The following is a 17,061-nucleotide window of genomic DNA, read 5'->3' as shown; positions in this document are numbered from 1 at the left end:
CAAGAACTTTGGGAAGGGTGAAGTACCAGGGCCTTTTGGAAGTGTTCATTATAAAGGAAAAGTGCTGCTGAATTGGCATAAACCTAGTGCCGAGTACTTAAAAGATACTGGATATATTTTAGTAAACGGGGGAATGTACTTTTGAAACTGAGATGGAAGTTTCTGTTTGGGACAGGAACCCTAACAGCCTTTAAAACTAGGGAACAGCCAAAATATAAAAACCCGCTTTGTGGTTAGCTCTGTGTTAGAATACTTTCCTGTCCTGCACAGGTCCTGGGTCCAATCCCTGGTGCAGACAAAACAGAAAGCCACTCAGTACTGCCATCTGCAGTACAGACTTGATATTGTCTTATGGTTAGTATCTGTCCTCCCCAGATGGGTCCTGTCTTCTGGGACTTTGTCTTACGTTTTGTTTGCACTATGCTTTCTAGAGTCAATTATTCTTTCTGACAGTACAGGCTGACGGTGACTTTTGTTCGCCTGGCAGTAACAAGATGCTCCATACTGTACCATGGATTCTTGTTTGGCACAGTATGGACTAGACGGGAAATGACCCCAGAATCATGTATTAAACATTTGACCCCAAGTTACTGAAACGTTGGAAGTAGGGTCTCGAGGGCAGACCTTCGCTTCTGTTCTGGCTTTTCTCTGCTTCGTGGACCAGCCACCAGATGTGAAACTGTATTTACATACGCCCCAAACAGCTGTTCCCAGCACGCTTTTCAAGCGGTGATACCCCAAAAAAACTTTCCTAAAGTTATTTCTGTCGGGTATTTTGTCACAGCCCTCTCCTCCCACCCCCAAAACAATGCAAACTACCTAGTATTTGAGGGAATGATCAACACTCATCCCAAGGGTCTACAATCTTCCCTTGTGAGGCGCATAAAGTGACCGGAAGATGAAGGGGCTTCTGGAAGTTGTAGTCCGGAAGCTCCCAGAGGTCACGACTTGGTCCTTCCTGCAGTGGGTGAGTTCTGGGAAGTGTATTCCAAGACCCTCTTTCCGATCAGGGCGGCGAGTCCATCCCGCATCCGCCTCAGCCCCTTTCCAGTCTTTTGAGCCTTCGCGACGGCCGCTCCCGGGGGCCGGAAGTGAGGGGACCGGAAGTGCAGTTTCCATCCCCGCCTCTCAGCCGCTCCTGTCGGCGCAGTTGATTGAGTGGGAAGGTGGCGGTGGCTGGGTGGTGGCGCGGTTAGCATCTGCTGCGGTTAGCATCTGCCGCTGTGGGCCCGGCCCTGTCCTCGGGCGTCCTTCTCCCCGAGAGCCCGCGACGGGAGCCAGCCCTGGCGTTAGGAGACTGCCCGGCGCTTTCCCTCATTTCCCCGCGTCCTTTCCCTAAGGCGTTCCCAGGGAACAGCAGGAAGGAGGGACTTGGCACAGCTGTCAGCCCCAGGTACTGCGCCGAAGACTCTTTCTCGTCGGGGTGTGCCTTGAGTTCATTGGGCTCCCTTGACCCCGAAAATTGGCCACCAGAAACATGATCGCATTTTATCTGTTTAAAAAAAAGGTTGCGTGTGCGTGAGAGACAGAGACAGAGAATGAATGAATGAGCACGTGTGCCTGAGGAGGCTAGTAGGGGCGGGCCATCAGTTCCCCTGGAGCACGGGTTCAGGCGATTGTGGGTGGCCTGACATGGGTGCTGGGAGCCGAACTCTGCCCTTCTAGAAGATCTGCGAGTGCTCTTAACGGTTGAGGCATCTCTCCAGCCCCTCCTCCTTTTTTTTTTTTTTTTTTTTTTTTTTGAAACAGGGTCTTACGTAGCTCGGGGTGGCCTCAAACTCACTGTGCCCCCAAGGATGACTCCTGATCTTTCTGCCTCCACCGCCCAAGTGTTGGGATTACAGGTGAGAGTCTCCACTCCGCGTTTGGTAGTGCCTTGTGTAGTTAGAAAGAATACAGGGTGTGTTTTTGTTTTTGTTTTTGTTTTGTGGTCAGTCTACTTGTTAATATGTATTTATATTAGTATTGCTTGAGTTCAAGTACAAAGCCACTTCTTAAATTGAATGATTAGGAAAGTAATCTCCCCTCTGTATATATTACATACATCTCTTTCTGTATACGTGTATATATGTTTTTAACTTACCAGGTCCTGCATTGCTTCCTCTTGTTCACCTTTCATGGCTTAGCTTTATACCTTTTAGTTGGTTTGGAATTTATGTTGTCTGTGTCATTCTTATAGAAATCGATATCTCCGGCTAGGGAGGTGGCTCCAGGGTTAAAGCGATCCAGGACTAGAGTTTGGATCCCCAGAAACCCATGTAAACGTCAGGTCAGAGCTTAGCCTTAGGCAGCCAAGATGGAATTCCTAGAGCAAACTGCCTAGCAAGACTGCCCTAATCAGTGAGCTCTGGGTTTGGCTGAGAGACCCTACCTGTCAATGAATGAATGAGATGGGAAAGGAAGGGTGATTCCTGACTCCAGCCTCAGGCTTCCACATGCATGGGTGCCCACAGACATTTCTGGCATTCTGTGTTTTGTGGGATGTTCCAAGAAGGAGGGTCACCCCAGAATGTAATTTTAGACTCTCTGGCAGCAGGGAGGAACAGTTTCTGTGAACTGAACCTCAAACCTCCGTTCAGAGCGTATTTATTGATTGTACACAAAGGTTATGTGTGGGATACAACAAGTTCCTCATACCAAAGCCCCCTTGATCTATGCTATATGTTCTCTAAAGGAAATCATCACACCCTGCAACTGTTTGCAGTACCCAATAATTCAAGACCTCCAACTGTGCCTAGATAGTCTTATGACCAAGACTGTGCAACAGATGGAAAACTCCCTCAGAAAATCAACTCTATAAATCACAGAAAACAATCGCTGTGCTCTACAAGAATTTCCTCAAGGTCTTAGTACCTCTATACATTCGACTGTTACCCTAGATACAGTGAGAAACAACTATTACGCCTTTGTTTGCTTGTTTTTCCGAGACAGGGTTTCTCTGTGTAACAGTCTTGGCTGGCCTGGAACTCACTTTGTAGACCAGGCTGGCCTGGAACTCACTGAGATCCTCCTGCCTCTCTCTCCCAAGTGCTGGGATTAAAGGCGTGTACCACCACTACCTGGCTTATTACATTCTAATGTTTACCCTAAATACAGTGACTCTATTAGGTTCCTGCTATACACAAATGCAAAAATATGCGTACACATGCACGTCACACACACCTGAAAAAGGGGGGTTGTTATTTATAGCAAAAATATAAAGCTGAATCAGCATGTATTCTCATTCTGAGAAACACAGAGAATACAAAAATACCTAAAATTTGACAATGTCGTTTTAAACTGGTGGTGGGGCCTGAATCTAAGGCCTTGGGCTGGGGAGGCAAATCGGTCTACCACCGAGCTAAGTGCCCAACTTCCCAACAGTGTCTCTTTCTTGCTCGTTTTAAAGTGTGTCTTAGGGGCTTAGGTTGCAGGCTTGACTTTTATCAGAACCGTAGTCACACTCTGTCATTACGTTTCCTGAGAGTTTTTTTTCTTTTTTTTTTTAAGTGGCCCAATGTCATGGAACACGCCTTTAATCACAGCACCGGGGAGGCAGAAGCAGGTGGATCTTTGTGACTTCATGGACTGCTTGGGCTGCATAGCTAGTTCCAGGCCAGCCAGGATAGTGGGACCCTGCCTCCAACAAAACAAAACACCGAAGGTAATAATAGATGCATGCTGTTTTCCCATAACCTCTTGCAATCCTTTTTTTTTTTTTTTTTTTTTTAAGGTTCATACCTATTTTCTTCATTTTTGTTCAGCTAATCAAATGATGCCTTTTAGATACCAGTGTCAATAAAATATTACTTTGGGGGCAAAAATATTTAGTTAAGATATCTCCGGTCAGAATTAGGCTCTTTAGAAATTAAAGGTGACTTTCACAGGAGCACAGCGTTAGCATATATAGTTTATGTTGTAAAATATCTCCTTTTTTTCCTCTTAGAAAAGGGATTTCCTAGTCTTTAAAAACACTCTAGATTTATCTATCTTATTGTTTTATGTGTGTAAGTGCTTTGTCTGAATCTATATGTGTATGATGCATGAGTGCCTGGTACCCACAGAGGCCAACAGAGAGTGTTGGATCCCCTTGGACTAGAATTGCAGACAGTTGTGAACTACTGTGTAGGTGCTGGGAATCAAACCTAGGTCCTTTGCAAGTCTCTATCCCGTTAGGATATTCTGTTTGTGTTCTGACAAATAAAGTTTGCCTGGAGATCAGAGGGCAGAGCTGGCCACTAGTTAATTAGAGAGGCCAGGCCATGGTGGCACACACCTTTAATCCCAGCACTTGGGTGGAAGAAGCAGGAAAATCAGGAGTTCAAGGCCACCCTAGACTACATGAGATTGAACCAGTCTAAAAGAGAAACAGCTGGGTGGTGGTGGTGGTGGTGGTGGTGGTGCAAGCCTTTGATCCCAGCACTTGGGAGGCTCAAGCCTTTGATCCCAGCACTAAGGAGGTTGGAGACAGGATCTTGGCTCCATTCAGTCTGAGGATTCATAGAGACAGGATCTTGGCCCCATTCAGTCTGAGATTTTGTAGAGGTAAGAAGTCTCTAAGTGACTGTAGCTGCTCTGTTTCTCTGATCTTTCAGCTTTCACCTTTGATATCTGACTATGGGTTTTTATTTAATAAGACTAAACAGAGTGACACTTCAATCCCCTATTCTTTTTTTTTTGTTTTGTTTTGTTTTGTTTTTCGAGACAGGGTTTCTCTGTGTAGCTTTGCGCCTTTCCTGGAACTCACTTGGTAGTCCAGGCTGGCCTCGAACTCACAGAGATCCACCGGCCTCTGCCTCCCAAGTGCTGGGATTAAAGGCGTGCGCCACCACCGTCCGGCTCAATCCCCTATTCTTATAACTTTCCATCTACTCATTTAGTCCTCTGAGGTACCCTATGAGGTAGGCAGAAATTATGCTAATGGTAAAAGTGAGGCACAAAGGTTTTCTAGCATTCCCTGTGCTGGGATAGTAAGTATTACTTCTAGAAATTGAACCAGGCATTCAGAGCCTACTTTTTTCTCTTCTTTCCTAACTTTGATTCATTCATTCATTGCCTGTATATTGTTTTCCTGGCTCTCCTATCCCACCATTTCCAGAATCTGAAACTCTATAGTAGGAATACTGATATTAGTTGTATAGGTTCACTGCCCAGCTGAGCTAAGGGGTCTGCTAGTAGCTGAAGTCGGTGGGTGCTTCTGATTTCCGAGCTATGTGTGGTGGCATGTGTCTGGAAGTAGGGGACAGTGTTTCACCTGGCTAATGGCAGTTCTGACATTTGTTTCATGGCTTCTTTATCTTTCCTTAGTTATGCCTTCTCAGGAGAGTGACCTTCCTTCAAAGGAAAAAGAGAAAATGGCCATATTTCAGGTCAGACATTTCTCAGTAATTTTATATGTCATTGTGTCTTTTGGGGGGGGGGTATTGGTAGAAAACAGCAGATCTTTGCGTATGAGTTAGGTGCTGTGTGTGTGTGTGTGTGTGTGTGTGTGTGTGTGTGTGTGTGTATGTCTGTGTATGCTGTGTGTGTATGTGTGATGTGTGTGTCTGTATGTGTGTGTCTGTGTATGCTGTGTGTGTGTATGATATGTGTGTGTGTGTTATCACTTGTTACTAATTCACAAAATTGCTGTCAAAAATAACCTGTTATTTTGGTTATGAAGTAGCTGTTTGTGGGGCTGGGGCTGGAGCTGGAGAGAGCGCTCGCTTAGTATCCCTAAAGCCCTGGCTTTGATCTCTAGCGCTGTGTAACCCAGGCCTGGTGTGCATGGCCAAAATAAAAACAAGGCCTGGTGTACGGGGCCCAAGTTCTAGCACGGTGGGAGTGAAGCCAGGAGGAGCAGAGGTTCAGGGTTATCTTCTGTGATACTGAGTTTGAGTACAGCCTGGGCTGTCTGAGACCCTTTCTCACCTCCCCCTCAAGAAAGAAAATGCACACACACACGCACACAGAGAGGGAGAGAGAAGAAGAGAGGGGGGGGAGAGAGAGAGAGGGGAAGAAGGAGGGGGGAGTCAGAGTTTGGGATGTTGGGGGTTGTATGAATGCAGAACAACTATTGGCGCTCAGTCTGCTTGGACCCCTCTGAGTCTGCAGCACCCACGTGACCATGGCACCCGCGTGACCATGGCGCCCGCGTGACCGTGGCACCCGCGTGACCGTGGCACTCGCGTGACCGTGTCCGCACTGCTGCTCCTCTTCCCTGGGAGCTGACTTGAGGTTACTTGTGTTTGATGTCACAGGAGGCAGTGACATTCAAGGATGTGGCATTGGTGTTTACTACCGAGGAGCTGGGGCTGCTGGACCTCACACAGAGGCAGCTGTACCAAGACATGATGCTGGAGAACTTCAGGAACCTGGTTGCTGTGGGTGAGGAGGAGTGTCCTGGGACACCAGAGACTCCCTGTCCTCAGATGCTCAAGGCTCTGGACCATTTGAAAGGATTCCCTGGGACAACAGGGATTTTGCTGACGTTTCTGCTCAGCCAAAATCTCTTTAAACCATTGATTCTTAGCTAGGGGTGATTTTTCTATCGAGAACATTTGGCCATGTCTGGACATACTTCTCACAATTCAGGGATGGGTGCTACTGACATTCAGTAGTTAGTAGCCAGGGACAGCTAGGTCCCACAGCAGGATGATCTACCATCCAGAGTATCCATATGCTGCCAGGGAGAAACCCTGTTTCATATGAACCACAAATGGACAGCTTAACTTCAGTGCTTTCGATTTTGCTGAGACTAGAATCCAGGACCTTGTGTGTGTTAGGCAGGAGTCTGCTGCTGAGCCACACTCCCAGCTTGCTGGTTAATTCTAGGCAAGAGCAGTCCCACTGATTGACATCCCCAGCCCCTGGAGGATTCTAGGCAGAGAGGCTCTATCACTGAGCCACAACCCCAGCCCCTCACTGGGGGATTCTAGGCAGGGTCTCTACCACTGAGCCACACCCCCAGCCCCTCACTGGGGGATTCTAGACAGGGGCTCTACCACTGAGCCACACCCCCAGCCCCTTACTGGGGGATTCTAGGCAGGGGCTTTACCACTGAGCCATACCCCAGCCCCTCACTGGGGGATTCTAGGCAGGGGCTCTACCACTGAGCCACACCCCAGCCCCTCACTGGGGGATTCTAGGCAGGGCCTCTACCACTGAGCCACACCCCAGCCCCTCACTGGGGGATTCTAGGCAGGGGCTCTACCACTGAACCACACCCCAGCCCCTCACTGGGGGATTCTAGGCAGGGGCTCTACCCCTGAGCCATACCCCAACCCTGTACTTTGTTTTTCTAATTACGCCTGTGACCTATTAATAGGTAAAGAAACAAACATGGTACAGTATAGTAGTATTTTCTTTTTCTCCTCAGAGTCACAGTTTCTCTGTGTATCACTCGCTGTCCTGAAACTCGTTCTGTAGCCCAGGCTGGCCTCAAACTCACAGAGATCCACCTGCCTCTGCCTCCTGAGTGCTGGGATTAAAGATGTGTGCCACCATGCCTGGCGTAGTGTTTTCTTTGCCACAGAATAGATGACGGTAGGATGTCAAAATCTGTTTTGGAGGACCTGCTGCAGCAAGGCCTGGTGGTTTCTGGTGAGGGATGTGAGAGACAGTTACAGTATGATGAAGCAGAATCTGTTATACATCCATAGCCATGGGCTTGATTTCTTTTAACTCATCTTTGAAATTCCTTTCAAATCACTGTGTATACGAGTGCCTGTGTGTGCTCTGTGCACATGGAGGTCATCAGGCGCCTTTGTTACCACTCTCTGCCTTATTTCTTTGAGGCACAGCCCCTCCCGTACCTGTGGCTGGCAGCCAGCATGCCCCAGTGACCCTGCTATCTACCCCCAAAGCACCAGCGTTATTGTGTGCGGTCAGGAGACCACGCCTGACTTGTCCCACGGGTACTGGGATCCAGTCTCAGTCCTTGTGGTTGTGTGGCCAGTGCTATTGGCCACTGAGCTGTCTGCCCAGTCCTTTATTTATCAGTCCACTTTGTGATAAAACATTTCTAAAATTCACTTCACAGGTCCTGAGGATTGTGTAATTTAGACAGAAATTGCTTTAATTTTGTGTTCGCCTTTAATATATGTGTCTTGTCTTTTCTCAGGGTGCTTTCCCCTCAAAGCAGAAAGGCTTTGGCTACAGGAAGCAGAAGTCCAGAGAAGTAGGTGTCCTGGTGAGAACCCATGCTGCTGGTCTCTCAGGTCTGGTCCGCAGTACATCCACATTGTTACTCCTGCCCTCTGGCCTAACCAAGTTTGAAGCTTTTCTGACTGAAATTTGGATAGAATCCCATTTGCATAAGTACTGAGGAAAAAGGGTGAATATGCTTTTAATTCATGTCCTTGTGCGGTAGAGTGTGGATGCAAGGGTAGTCTTTGTGCCCATAGCGCTCGTGTTTTCTTTTTCATTTTTAAACTTTAAAAAGTGTTTGTGTTTGTATGCCATGCGTATGTGGGTGCCCGTGGAGCTAGCGTCCCCGAAGCTGGAGTTACAGAGAGTTGTAAGTCCCTTAGCGTGGGTGCTGGCATGCAAACTCGGTTCCTCTGGAGACGAGCGGGTGCTCTTAGCCACCGGACCATCTCTCCAGCCCTTGAAGCGCTCATGTCACACGTCAGACATGTGTCTGTAAATGGGGCACAGCGTACGCTCGGGAGCCTTCCATCCCATCCTTGCTTCCACCGCCGTGAAAACATGAGGAAATGACAAGTTACATAGTAAGGACAAGATGCCCTTGGCCCTGGCTTGAGTCAGTCTCTCCCATTCCCTGGGTACGGAGCCCTCCCATAACCTGTCCTCATCTCTCCCAACTGCTCTCTCACAGACGGCAGCAGTCCACATGAGTCGGCGACTCTTGGGAGACTCGCACTGAAGCATCTTCCCCAGGAAGAGGTGTCTTGCTGGCACATCTGGAAACAGGCTGCCCAGAAATCGACCGGGTATCTTCAGAGGAAGCGTTCTCAACTACTGCGACACTATTCCATTCAGGTTTCTGACAATGGGAGCAACACAAAGAATCACAAGGGAGATAGCTGCAGGTGCCTTGAACAAGAAGACTTTTCAATCTCAGGAACTCAGAATTATTGCCAAAATCGGTGTCTGCAGGATGCACAGAACCAGAGTGGGGATAAGCCGGTCTGTGTGAAACGTGACCTGTGTGTGTATGCAGATTTGATGAGGAAGTCTTCGCTTTGTAAGCCGCTCAAAACCAACCAAGAGCAGAAACCCCACAGATGTGATGACTGTGACAAACTAATGACGGTGTTGATCAGGGACTGTCCTTAGGAGGGAAACCATGTCTGCAGAGTGAGTGTGGCTCGGGGCTTCCCGTTGGCCAGCCTGTCTACCCAGCAGAGCGCTGCGGTAGTCAGTGCTCACACCCAGGAGAGGAGCTAGAGAAACACCCCCCATCTAGTGATCCCTTCAACAAGAGCCCCTCGCGTTCTCCCCAGACCAGTCACCCCGACGGAAAGTCCCACAGATGTGACAGTTGTGGGAAGAGGTCCAGCGGCAGCCAGGGTCTCGTCATTCACAACAGCGCTCACCCGGGAGAGAAACCTCATCAATGTGAGGAGTGTTGCAAGTGTTCTAGTCAGAGCTCGGCTCTCCAGTGCCATCAGAGGGCGCGCACTGGTGAAGAGCCACACCAGTGTGATGTGTGCGGCAAAGGTTTCAGCCACAATTCACCGTTAACATGCCATCCGAGAGTCCGCACTGGAGAGAAACCGTCCAAATGTAAGGCATGCGGGAAAGGGTTTTCCCGAAATACAGATCTCCATCTCCATTTACGAGTTCACACAGGAGAGAAGCCCTGTACGTGTAAGGAATGCGGGGAAGGCTGCAGGCAGGCTTCCAACCTTCAAGCTCCCCAGAATATCCATGCCAAAGAGAAGCAGTTCAAATGTGAAACATGTGGGAAGGGCTACAGTCAGTCTTCGAGGCTTCACATTCACCAGAGAGTCCATACTGGAGAGAAACCATACAGCTGTAAAGTGTGTGGGAAGAGCTTCTGTTATAGGTCAAATTTTACACGACACCAAGCAGCACACGCTAGAGAGAAACCGTATAAATGTCAGGAGTGTGGGAAAAGCTTCAGCGGGAGGTCAGACCTTCATGCTTACCAGAGGGTCCCCTCAGAGAAGAAACCCTGCAGGTGTGGAGAGTGTGGCAAGAGCTTGAGTCAGCCCGTTGACTATCGGGTACGTCAGCAGGTCCACACTGGAGAAAAACCATACAAATGTGATGTCTGTGGGAAAGGATTCAAGCAGGCTTTTGGCCTCCATTCCCATCAGAGAGTCCACACTGGGGAGAAGCCATACAAGTGTGATGTGTGTGGAAAGAGTTTTAGGTACAGTTCCCAGTTTATTCTCCATCAGAGAGGCCACACTGGAGAGAAGCCTTACAGATGCAAGGAGTGTGGGAAATGCTTTGGCAGGAGCATGGACCTTCGCCACCATCAGAGGGTCCACACGGGCGAGAAACCCCACAAATGTGAGGAGTGTGGAAAGGCCTTCAGTCTCCCCTCCAACCTTCGAGTCCATCTGCGTATTCACATGAAGGAGAAACTCTTTAAGTGTGAGGAGTGTGGGAAGGGCTTCAGTCAGCGCTCACGTCTTCAAGCTCACCAGAGAGTTCACACTGGAGAAAAACCATACAAATGTGATATCTGTGGGAAAGGATTCAGTCGTTCCTCTGGCCTCCATTACCATCATAGAGTCCACACTGGGAAGAAGCCATACAAGTGTGATGTGTGTGGGAAGGGCTTTATATACAGCTCCCAGTTTATTCTCCATCAGAGATGCCACAGTGGAGAGAAGCCTTACAGATGTCAGGAGTGTGGGAAATGCTTTGGCAGGAGCTTGGACCTCTACCACCATCAGAGGGTCCACACGGGAGACAGACCTCACAAATGTGAGGAGTGTGGAAAGGCCTTCGGTTTCCCTTCCAAGCTTCGAGTTCATCTGACTATTCATACCAAGGAGAAACTCTTTAAGTGTGAGGAGTGTGGGAAGGGCTTCAGTCAGAGCTCACGTCTTCAAGTTCACCGGAGTGTTCATACTGGAGAAAAACCGTACAAATGTGATATATGTGGAAAAGGCTTTGATTACGCTTCCCGCCTTCGATACCATAAGAAAATCCATACCCAAAGAAAGTAGCAGAGTGGGTGTGGTGGCACATACTCGTGAACCCAGCGTTCAGGAGGCCAAGACTGGAAGATGATAGGTTTGTGGCCAGCCTTGGCTCCAAAGCATGATACATGAAATGTCCATCTTCAAGTTTTCCATGAGTCTATCCCAGTGCTAAACCCTATAAAACCATTGCATGTGGGAGCAGGCTTCTCCTGATTCAAGATCTAACACACCTTGTAGCTGGAAGGTTTCTCCAGTCCTACCCAGCCCCATGGTCCCTCAGCCGCTTATAAAATAATCATTTAGAGACTTAATATTATTTACAAACTGGCCTATAGCAGGCTTCTTGCTGGCTAGCTTTTTCATCTTAACCCATTTCTATTCATCTGTTTTGCCACATGACCATGGCGTTACCAGCCTGCTGGCATCTTGCTTCTCCTTGGGCAGCGGCTAGACATCTCTTCCGCCTCTGCCTTTTTTCTTCCTCTCTCTCTCTCTCTCTCTCTCTCTCTCTCTCTCTCTCTCTCTCTCTCTCTCTCTCTCTCTCGGATTTCCTGCCTGGCTATAACCTGGCACGCCATAGGCCAGAGCAGCTTCTTTATTAACCAGTCATAGCAACACACATTCACAGCGTACAGGAAGACATCCTGCAGCAACACCTTTAAAACCATAACATGCCAGAGTAACACCTAGAACTCATTGTAAGGAAGAAATACAGGCAGTGGCCCTCTTGGCAAGACTATGAATGTCAGCAATCATCTTTCAGTGGACTGTGTGCCGAAAGGTACCGGGTGACCCGTTACTTGCCAAATGCTGACTTAGCTCTCTATACTTAACAGTGGGCATTATTTTTACTTAAGCGTAAAGGTGTGGGAAATAAAATTGCTGACTAAAAATTTCCTGTAGCCAAGGGCTTATCCTGTGGCTTTTTTCATGCAGTATGGAGGGCTGCAATGAAAGAGGCTGTACCCACAATGCATCTCTGGTCATCAAAGGTAGATTGGTGTCAGCTATAACTGTATTGAAGAAGTTGTTCACATTGCATCATCGTTTTATAATTGGTTGCCTGGCCAAGGAACTTTCTACTTTGCAGTCCAGTGGTCCTCTGCAAGCATCAAGTGAGAAGAGGTAGAATTAGCTACAACCGCTGAAAGTTGCTCAGAATATATTAACCTGGAAAACCATAAAATGTGAAAGTTAGCTGTATGTTTTTAGAGAAATAAATGGGGCTGGAGAAGATGGCTGAGTGGGTAACAGAGCTTGCTGGACAAACATGGGAATCTGAGTTGAATCCCCAGTATCCATGTAAAAAGCTGGGTATGGCCCTGTGGAGGTCTGTGATCCCAGTGCTGTGGGAAGTGGAGGAAGGAAGATTGTTGGGACTTGCTGACAGCCTAGGAGAGACCATGTCTCTAGGCAACAGGGAGTATGACAGAGCAAGATACCTAAATCATCCTCCGGCCTCCAAACACATGCACATGGGCATACATACCTGCTCATGTATGCAAAACACATTATATACCACACACACACACACACACACACACACACACACACACACACACACACAATACAGATGTGGGGCTGGAGAGACAGCCCAGCACTTAGAGTATGTGCTCCTCTTTCAGAGAACCAGAGTTTTGTTACGTGTACCCACATCTGGTGGCTCACAACCAATTGTAACTCCAGCTCTAGAGGTTCCAATGCTTCTGGACTTAGGCACACGTGCACACACAGACACGCATGCACGCACATGTGCATGCTTGATCTATAGATAAATAATTTTTAAAGATACAGATGTATAGGCTTAGTTATCTAGTGAGATTTTAATCAAATATGTACATTAACTTTTAGAAAAACTATAAAAATTATATAGTTTTATACCCTTAACCTAGACTCACCAGTTGTTAAATTATCGAGTCACTGTTCTCTCTAAATATGTGAATTTGTGCCCACTCAAATGCTGACACCTGCACATACACCTTTTCAAATGTCTCATCTCTTACATCAGAAACTAAATGTGTTTTCCTTAAGCAGCTGGTAGTGTAATATTCAATCAAGTCCGATGTCGCTGCACAACACTATACAACCTAAACAGCCCATTTAAATGTCACCAGTTGTCCCAGTCGGCACAATATAGTGTGTCCCAATTCTGTTAAGTGTGAGGAATGTGGGAAGGGCTTTAGTCACTTTTATTCTGAGCCTCCTGTTGTATCAGGTAGGGGTTTACTCAGGTCTGTGGAAAGAAGACACCAGGCACTGTAAGGATGATTTTTTTTTGTAGTCTGATTGTTCTTTATTTTATATCTAGAATCCACTTATGAGTAAGTACATACCATGTTTGTCTTTCTGGGTTTGAGTTACCTCACTCAGGATGATTTTTTCTAGTTCCATCCATTTGCCTGCAAATTTCATGCTTTCATTATTTTTCTTTGCTGAGTAGTACTTCATTGTGTATATGTACCACATTTTCTTCATCCATTCTTTAGTTGACGGGCATCTAGGTTGTTTCCAGGTTCTGGCTATTACAAATAGTGCTGCTATGAACATAGTTGAGCATGTATCTTTATGGTATGAATCAGCATTCCTTGGGTATATGCCCAAGAGTGGTATGGCTGGGTCTTGAGGTAGATCGATTCCTAATTTTCTGAGCAACCGCCATATTGATTTCCACAGTGGTTGTACAAGCTTGCATTCCCACCAACAGTGGAGGAGTGTTCCCTTTGCTCCACATCCTCTCCAACACTGACTGTCATTGGTGTTTTTGATCGTAGCCATTCTGACAGGTGTAAGGTGGTATCTCAGAGTCTTTTTGATTTGCATTTCTCTGATGATTAAGGATGTTGAGCATTTCTTTAAATGTCTTTCAGCCATTTGTGATTCTTGTTTTGTGAATTCTCTGTTTAGCTCTTTAGCCCATTTTTTAATTGGATTGTTTAGTATTTTGATGTCTAGTTTCTTGAGTTCTTTATATACTGTGGAGATCAATCCTCTGTCAGATGTGGGGTTGGTGAAGGTCTTTTCCCATTCTGTTGACTGTCTTATTGACCGTGTCTTCCACCCTGCAAAAGCTTCTTAATTTCAAGAGGTCCCATTTATTAATTGTGCTCAGGGTCTGTGCTGTTGGTGTTATATTTAGGAAATGGTCTCCGGTGCCAATGCGTTCAAGAGTACTTCCTACTTTCTTTTCTAGCCGGGCAGTGGTGGCGCACACCTTTAATCCCAGCACTCGGGAGGCAGAGCCAGGCGGATCTCTGTGAGTTCGAGGCCAGCCTGGTCTACAAAGTGAGTTCCAGGAAAGGCGCAAAGCTACACAGAGAAACCCTGTCTCGAAAAACCAAAAAAAAAAAAAAAAAAAAAAAAACCTACTTTCTTTTCTATTAAGTTTAGTGTAATTGGATTTATGTTGAGGTCCTTGATCCACTTGGACTTGAGTTTTGTGCATGGTGACAGATATGGATCTATTTGTAATCTTTTACATATTGACATCCAGTTATGCCAGCACTATTTGTTGAAGATACTTTCTTTTTTCCATTGTATAGTTTTGGCTTCTTTGTCGAAAACCAGGTGTTCATATGTGCATGGATTAATGTCAGGGTCTTCAATTCGATTCCATTGGTCTGTATGTTGGTTTTTATACCAGTACCAAGCTGTTTTTATTACTATAGCTCTATAGTAGAGTTTGAGGTCAGGGATGGTGATGCCTCCAAGGGTTGCTTTATCGTATAGGATTCTTTTAGCTATCCTGAGTCTTTTGTTTTTCCATATGAAGTTGAGTATTTTTCTTTCCAAGTCTGTGAAGAATTGTGTTGGGATTTTGATGGGGATTGCATTGAATCTGTAGATTGCTTTTGGTAAGATTGCCATTTTTACTATGTTAATCCTACCTATCCATGAGCATGGGAGATCCTTCCATTTTCTGATATCGTCTTCAATTTCTTTCTTTACAGATTTAAAGTTTTTATCAAAAAGGTCCTTCACTTTTTTAGTTAGTGTTGTCCCAAGGTATTTTATATTATTTGTGGCTATTGTACAGGGTGATGTATCTCTGACTTCTTTCTCAGCCCTTTTATCATTTGTGTATAGGAGGGCTATTGATTTTTTTTGAGTTGATCTTGTATCCTGCCACTTTACTGAAGGAGTTTATCAGCTGTAGGAGTTCCCTGGTAGGGTTTTTGGGGTCACTTATGTATACTACCATATCATCTGCAAATAGTGAAAGTTTGACTTCTTCCTTTCCAATTTGAATCCCTTTGATCTCCTTTTGTTGTCTTGTTGCTCTAACTAGAACTTCTAGTACTATATTGAATAAATATGGGGAGAGTGGACATCCTTGTCTTGTTGTAAGGATGATTTTTTAGGCTTCCCAACTGCAGGGGGATCAGCCTGTAGCCCATGGCAGCTACCCACTATCGATTTGCAAAGGGCCTTTTTATTTTTATGCAATTCACAGCTCTAGCAAGTCAATTCCAGATACCAAAACCTCTTATCTAAGCTCCCCGAAGAGACAATGCCAATGCAATTTTTCAGTTCAGAGACAGCTGGCTTTCCTATTCCTCCCACAACCAAGTTTGCATAGGCTTTGAACCTTTAGGAAACTCTCAGATAAGATTTACACACTTCAAACAGAAGGTATGGGAGACAAAAGGTAGCAAATCACAAAAAGCAGATTAAAGTTAAGTGCTAACACTCCAGAATCAAACCAGCTGCAGAACACTGCAGGAAATCCTCTAACACTTCTGTCCTCCAGAGTCATGAGACAGTGATTTCTGTTGTTGAAGGTACTCAGTCTGATCCTTTGCTTCTGAAGCCTAGCTGATAGCCACAAACACCACAGGGCAGGGTGTGGTGACACATAGCTTTAATTTCAGTGTTCAGGATGCTAAGATAGGACAATCAAGTTCAGAGCCAGCCTAAGCTACATAGTGAAGGCTGTCATAAATAATTACTTACTTTTAATTTATATGTATGTGCGTGTGCCACATGCATGCAGTGCCCATGGAGGCCAGAAGAGGGCATCAAATTCCCTGGAACCAGAGTGGCAGGTGGTTGAGTGAACTGATGTTGGTATTATGGACCAACCCTGGCACCTCTGAGTGAATAATAAGTGCACTTAACCACTGAGCCATTTGTCCAGCCCCTACTGGTTAATTTTTGCTGCTCCTTATAGGATGAACAGTGCTGGTGGTGGTCTTGTTACCGCATGGAAAGGTCACGGTCATGACAGAACCCAGTGCTAGTTTTCAGAGCTTTATTAGGGGACGAGGGGGGAGAAAGAGAGGAGAGCCAGGCCTGGGAGGAGGGAGCAGAGCAGGGAACAGCGAGCAGAGAGGGAACAGAGAGGGTAGGGGTCTGCATCTGGCTTTTTAAGGCAGGTACATAATCGTCACAGCCCACTGATGATGTAAGATGCAAGACCCTGAGCTACCCATGTGCAGGAGTGAGGGCAGAATTCTAACATTCCAGACTTTTTGCTTATTATAAAAAAGCAAGTGAATAGGAATAGGGGCATCGTTTCTCCCGGAAAGACTGCTTACAACTGACTTGGTAGGCGTCGGTTGGTTCTTGGGGGGATGGGCTAGGGAAGGGGGACCTTCTGAGGTGGACAGGCATCCTGGGATGATGGGCTGTTCTGCTGCCCTGGAGCCGTCCATCCCTCTTGGCTTGGCACTCTGGCTGCTTTTGTGTCTGACAGGATGCTGGTGAGACAGAAAAAGCCTGAAGTAGATCTGACCTGTCCAGATGGGTTTAAGCTGGTTTCTGGAGCTTGGGAAAAATTTTGAACATGTTAAGAAGCAGCCATGAGATGATTAGTGACCATGGTAGTGTTTAGTACTCTGCTTAGATTGGTTCGTATTAATGAGAGAGACAGAGAGATTGGAACTTGTTTTTAATTCTCATAACCTGAGATAAGCTTTATCAGAGACAGATTATTTTTTTTTTTTTTTTTTTTTTTTTG

At 46.4% G+C, this 17,061-nt stretch overlaps 1 protein-coding gene and 1 long non-coding RNA gene across 3 annotated transcripts; one reads left to right on the top strand and one right to left on the bottom strand.

Annotated features, from left to right (window-relative positions):
• Window positions 1-1,003: 1,003 nt before the first annotated feature.
• LOC128095566 (zinc finger protein 227-like) lies at window positions 1,004-9,345 on the top strand. Of its 2 annotated transcripts, none has more exons than XM_052714650.1 (6): window positions 1,004-1,393; window positions 3,490-3,643; window positions 5,287-5,348; window positions 6,219-6,345; window positions 8,081-8,149; window positions 8,798-9,345. In XM_052714650.1, exons 3-6 carry the CDS (start codon window positions 5,289-5,291, stop codon window positions 9,256-9,258), a joined length of 717 nt encoding a protein of 238 aa, XP_052570610.1. In that variant the 5' UTR covers window positions 1,004-1,393; window positions 3,490-3,643; window positions 5,287-5,288; the 3' UTR covers window positions 9,259-9,345. The 2 variants fall into 2 exon arrangements, with proteins under 2 accessions (XP_052570610.1, XP_052570612.1); XM_052714652.1 differs by having other exon boundaries at window positions 1,006-1,393; window positions 8,081-8,137.
• Window positions 9,346-11,621: 2,276 nt separating this feature from the next.
• Window positions 11,622-17,061, bottom strand: LOC128095570 (uncharacterized). Its single transcript, XR_008213264.1, has 2 exons — window positions 14,468-17,061; window positions 11,622-14,279 (listed from the first exon to the last, which is right to left on the bottom strand). It is a non-coding gene; the product is annotated as an uncharacterized LOC128095570 (long non-coding RNA).

The sequence above is a fragment of the Peromyscus californicus genome, unplaced genomic scaffold, assembly GCF_007827085.1.
Source record: "Peromyscus californicus insignis strain IS unplaced genomic scaffold, ASM782708v3 Scaffold_4__1_contigs__length_199733344, whole genome shotgun sequence".
Lineage (NCBI taxonomy): Eukaryota > Metazoa > Chordata > Mammalia > Rodentia > Cricetidae > Peromyscus > Peromyscus californicus.
The sequence above is the reverse complement of the archived record's forward strand: the minus strand, read 5'-3'. Positions and strand labels throughout refer to the sequence as shown.

Excerpts from the sequence above, each read along its gene's own strand:
- LOC128095566 (XM_052714650.1), top strand. The coding sequence starts at position 5,289 with ATGCCTTCTCAGGAGAGTGACCTTCCTTCAAAGGAAAAAGAGAAAATG. Across the intron at positions 6,346-8,080 it reads CAGGAACCTGGTTGCTGTGG|GGTGCTTTCCCCTCAAAGCA; the intron begins GTGAGGAGGAGT and ends GTCTTTTCTCAG. Across the intron at positions 8,150-8,797 it reads CCAGAGAAGTAGGTGTCCTG|ACGGCAGCAGTCCACATGAG; the intron begins GTGAGAACCCAT and ends GCTCTCTCACAG.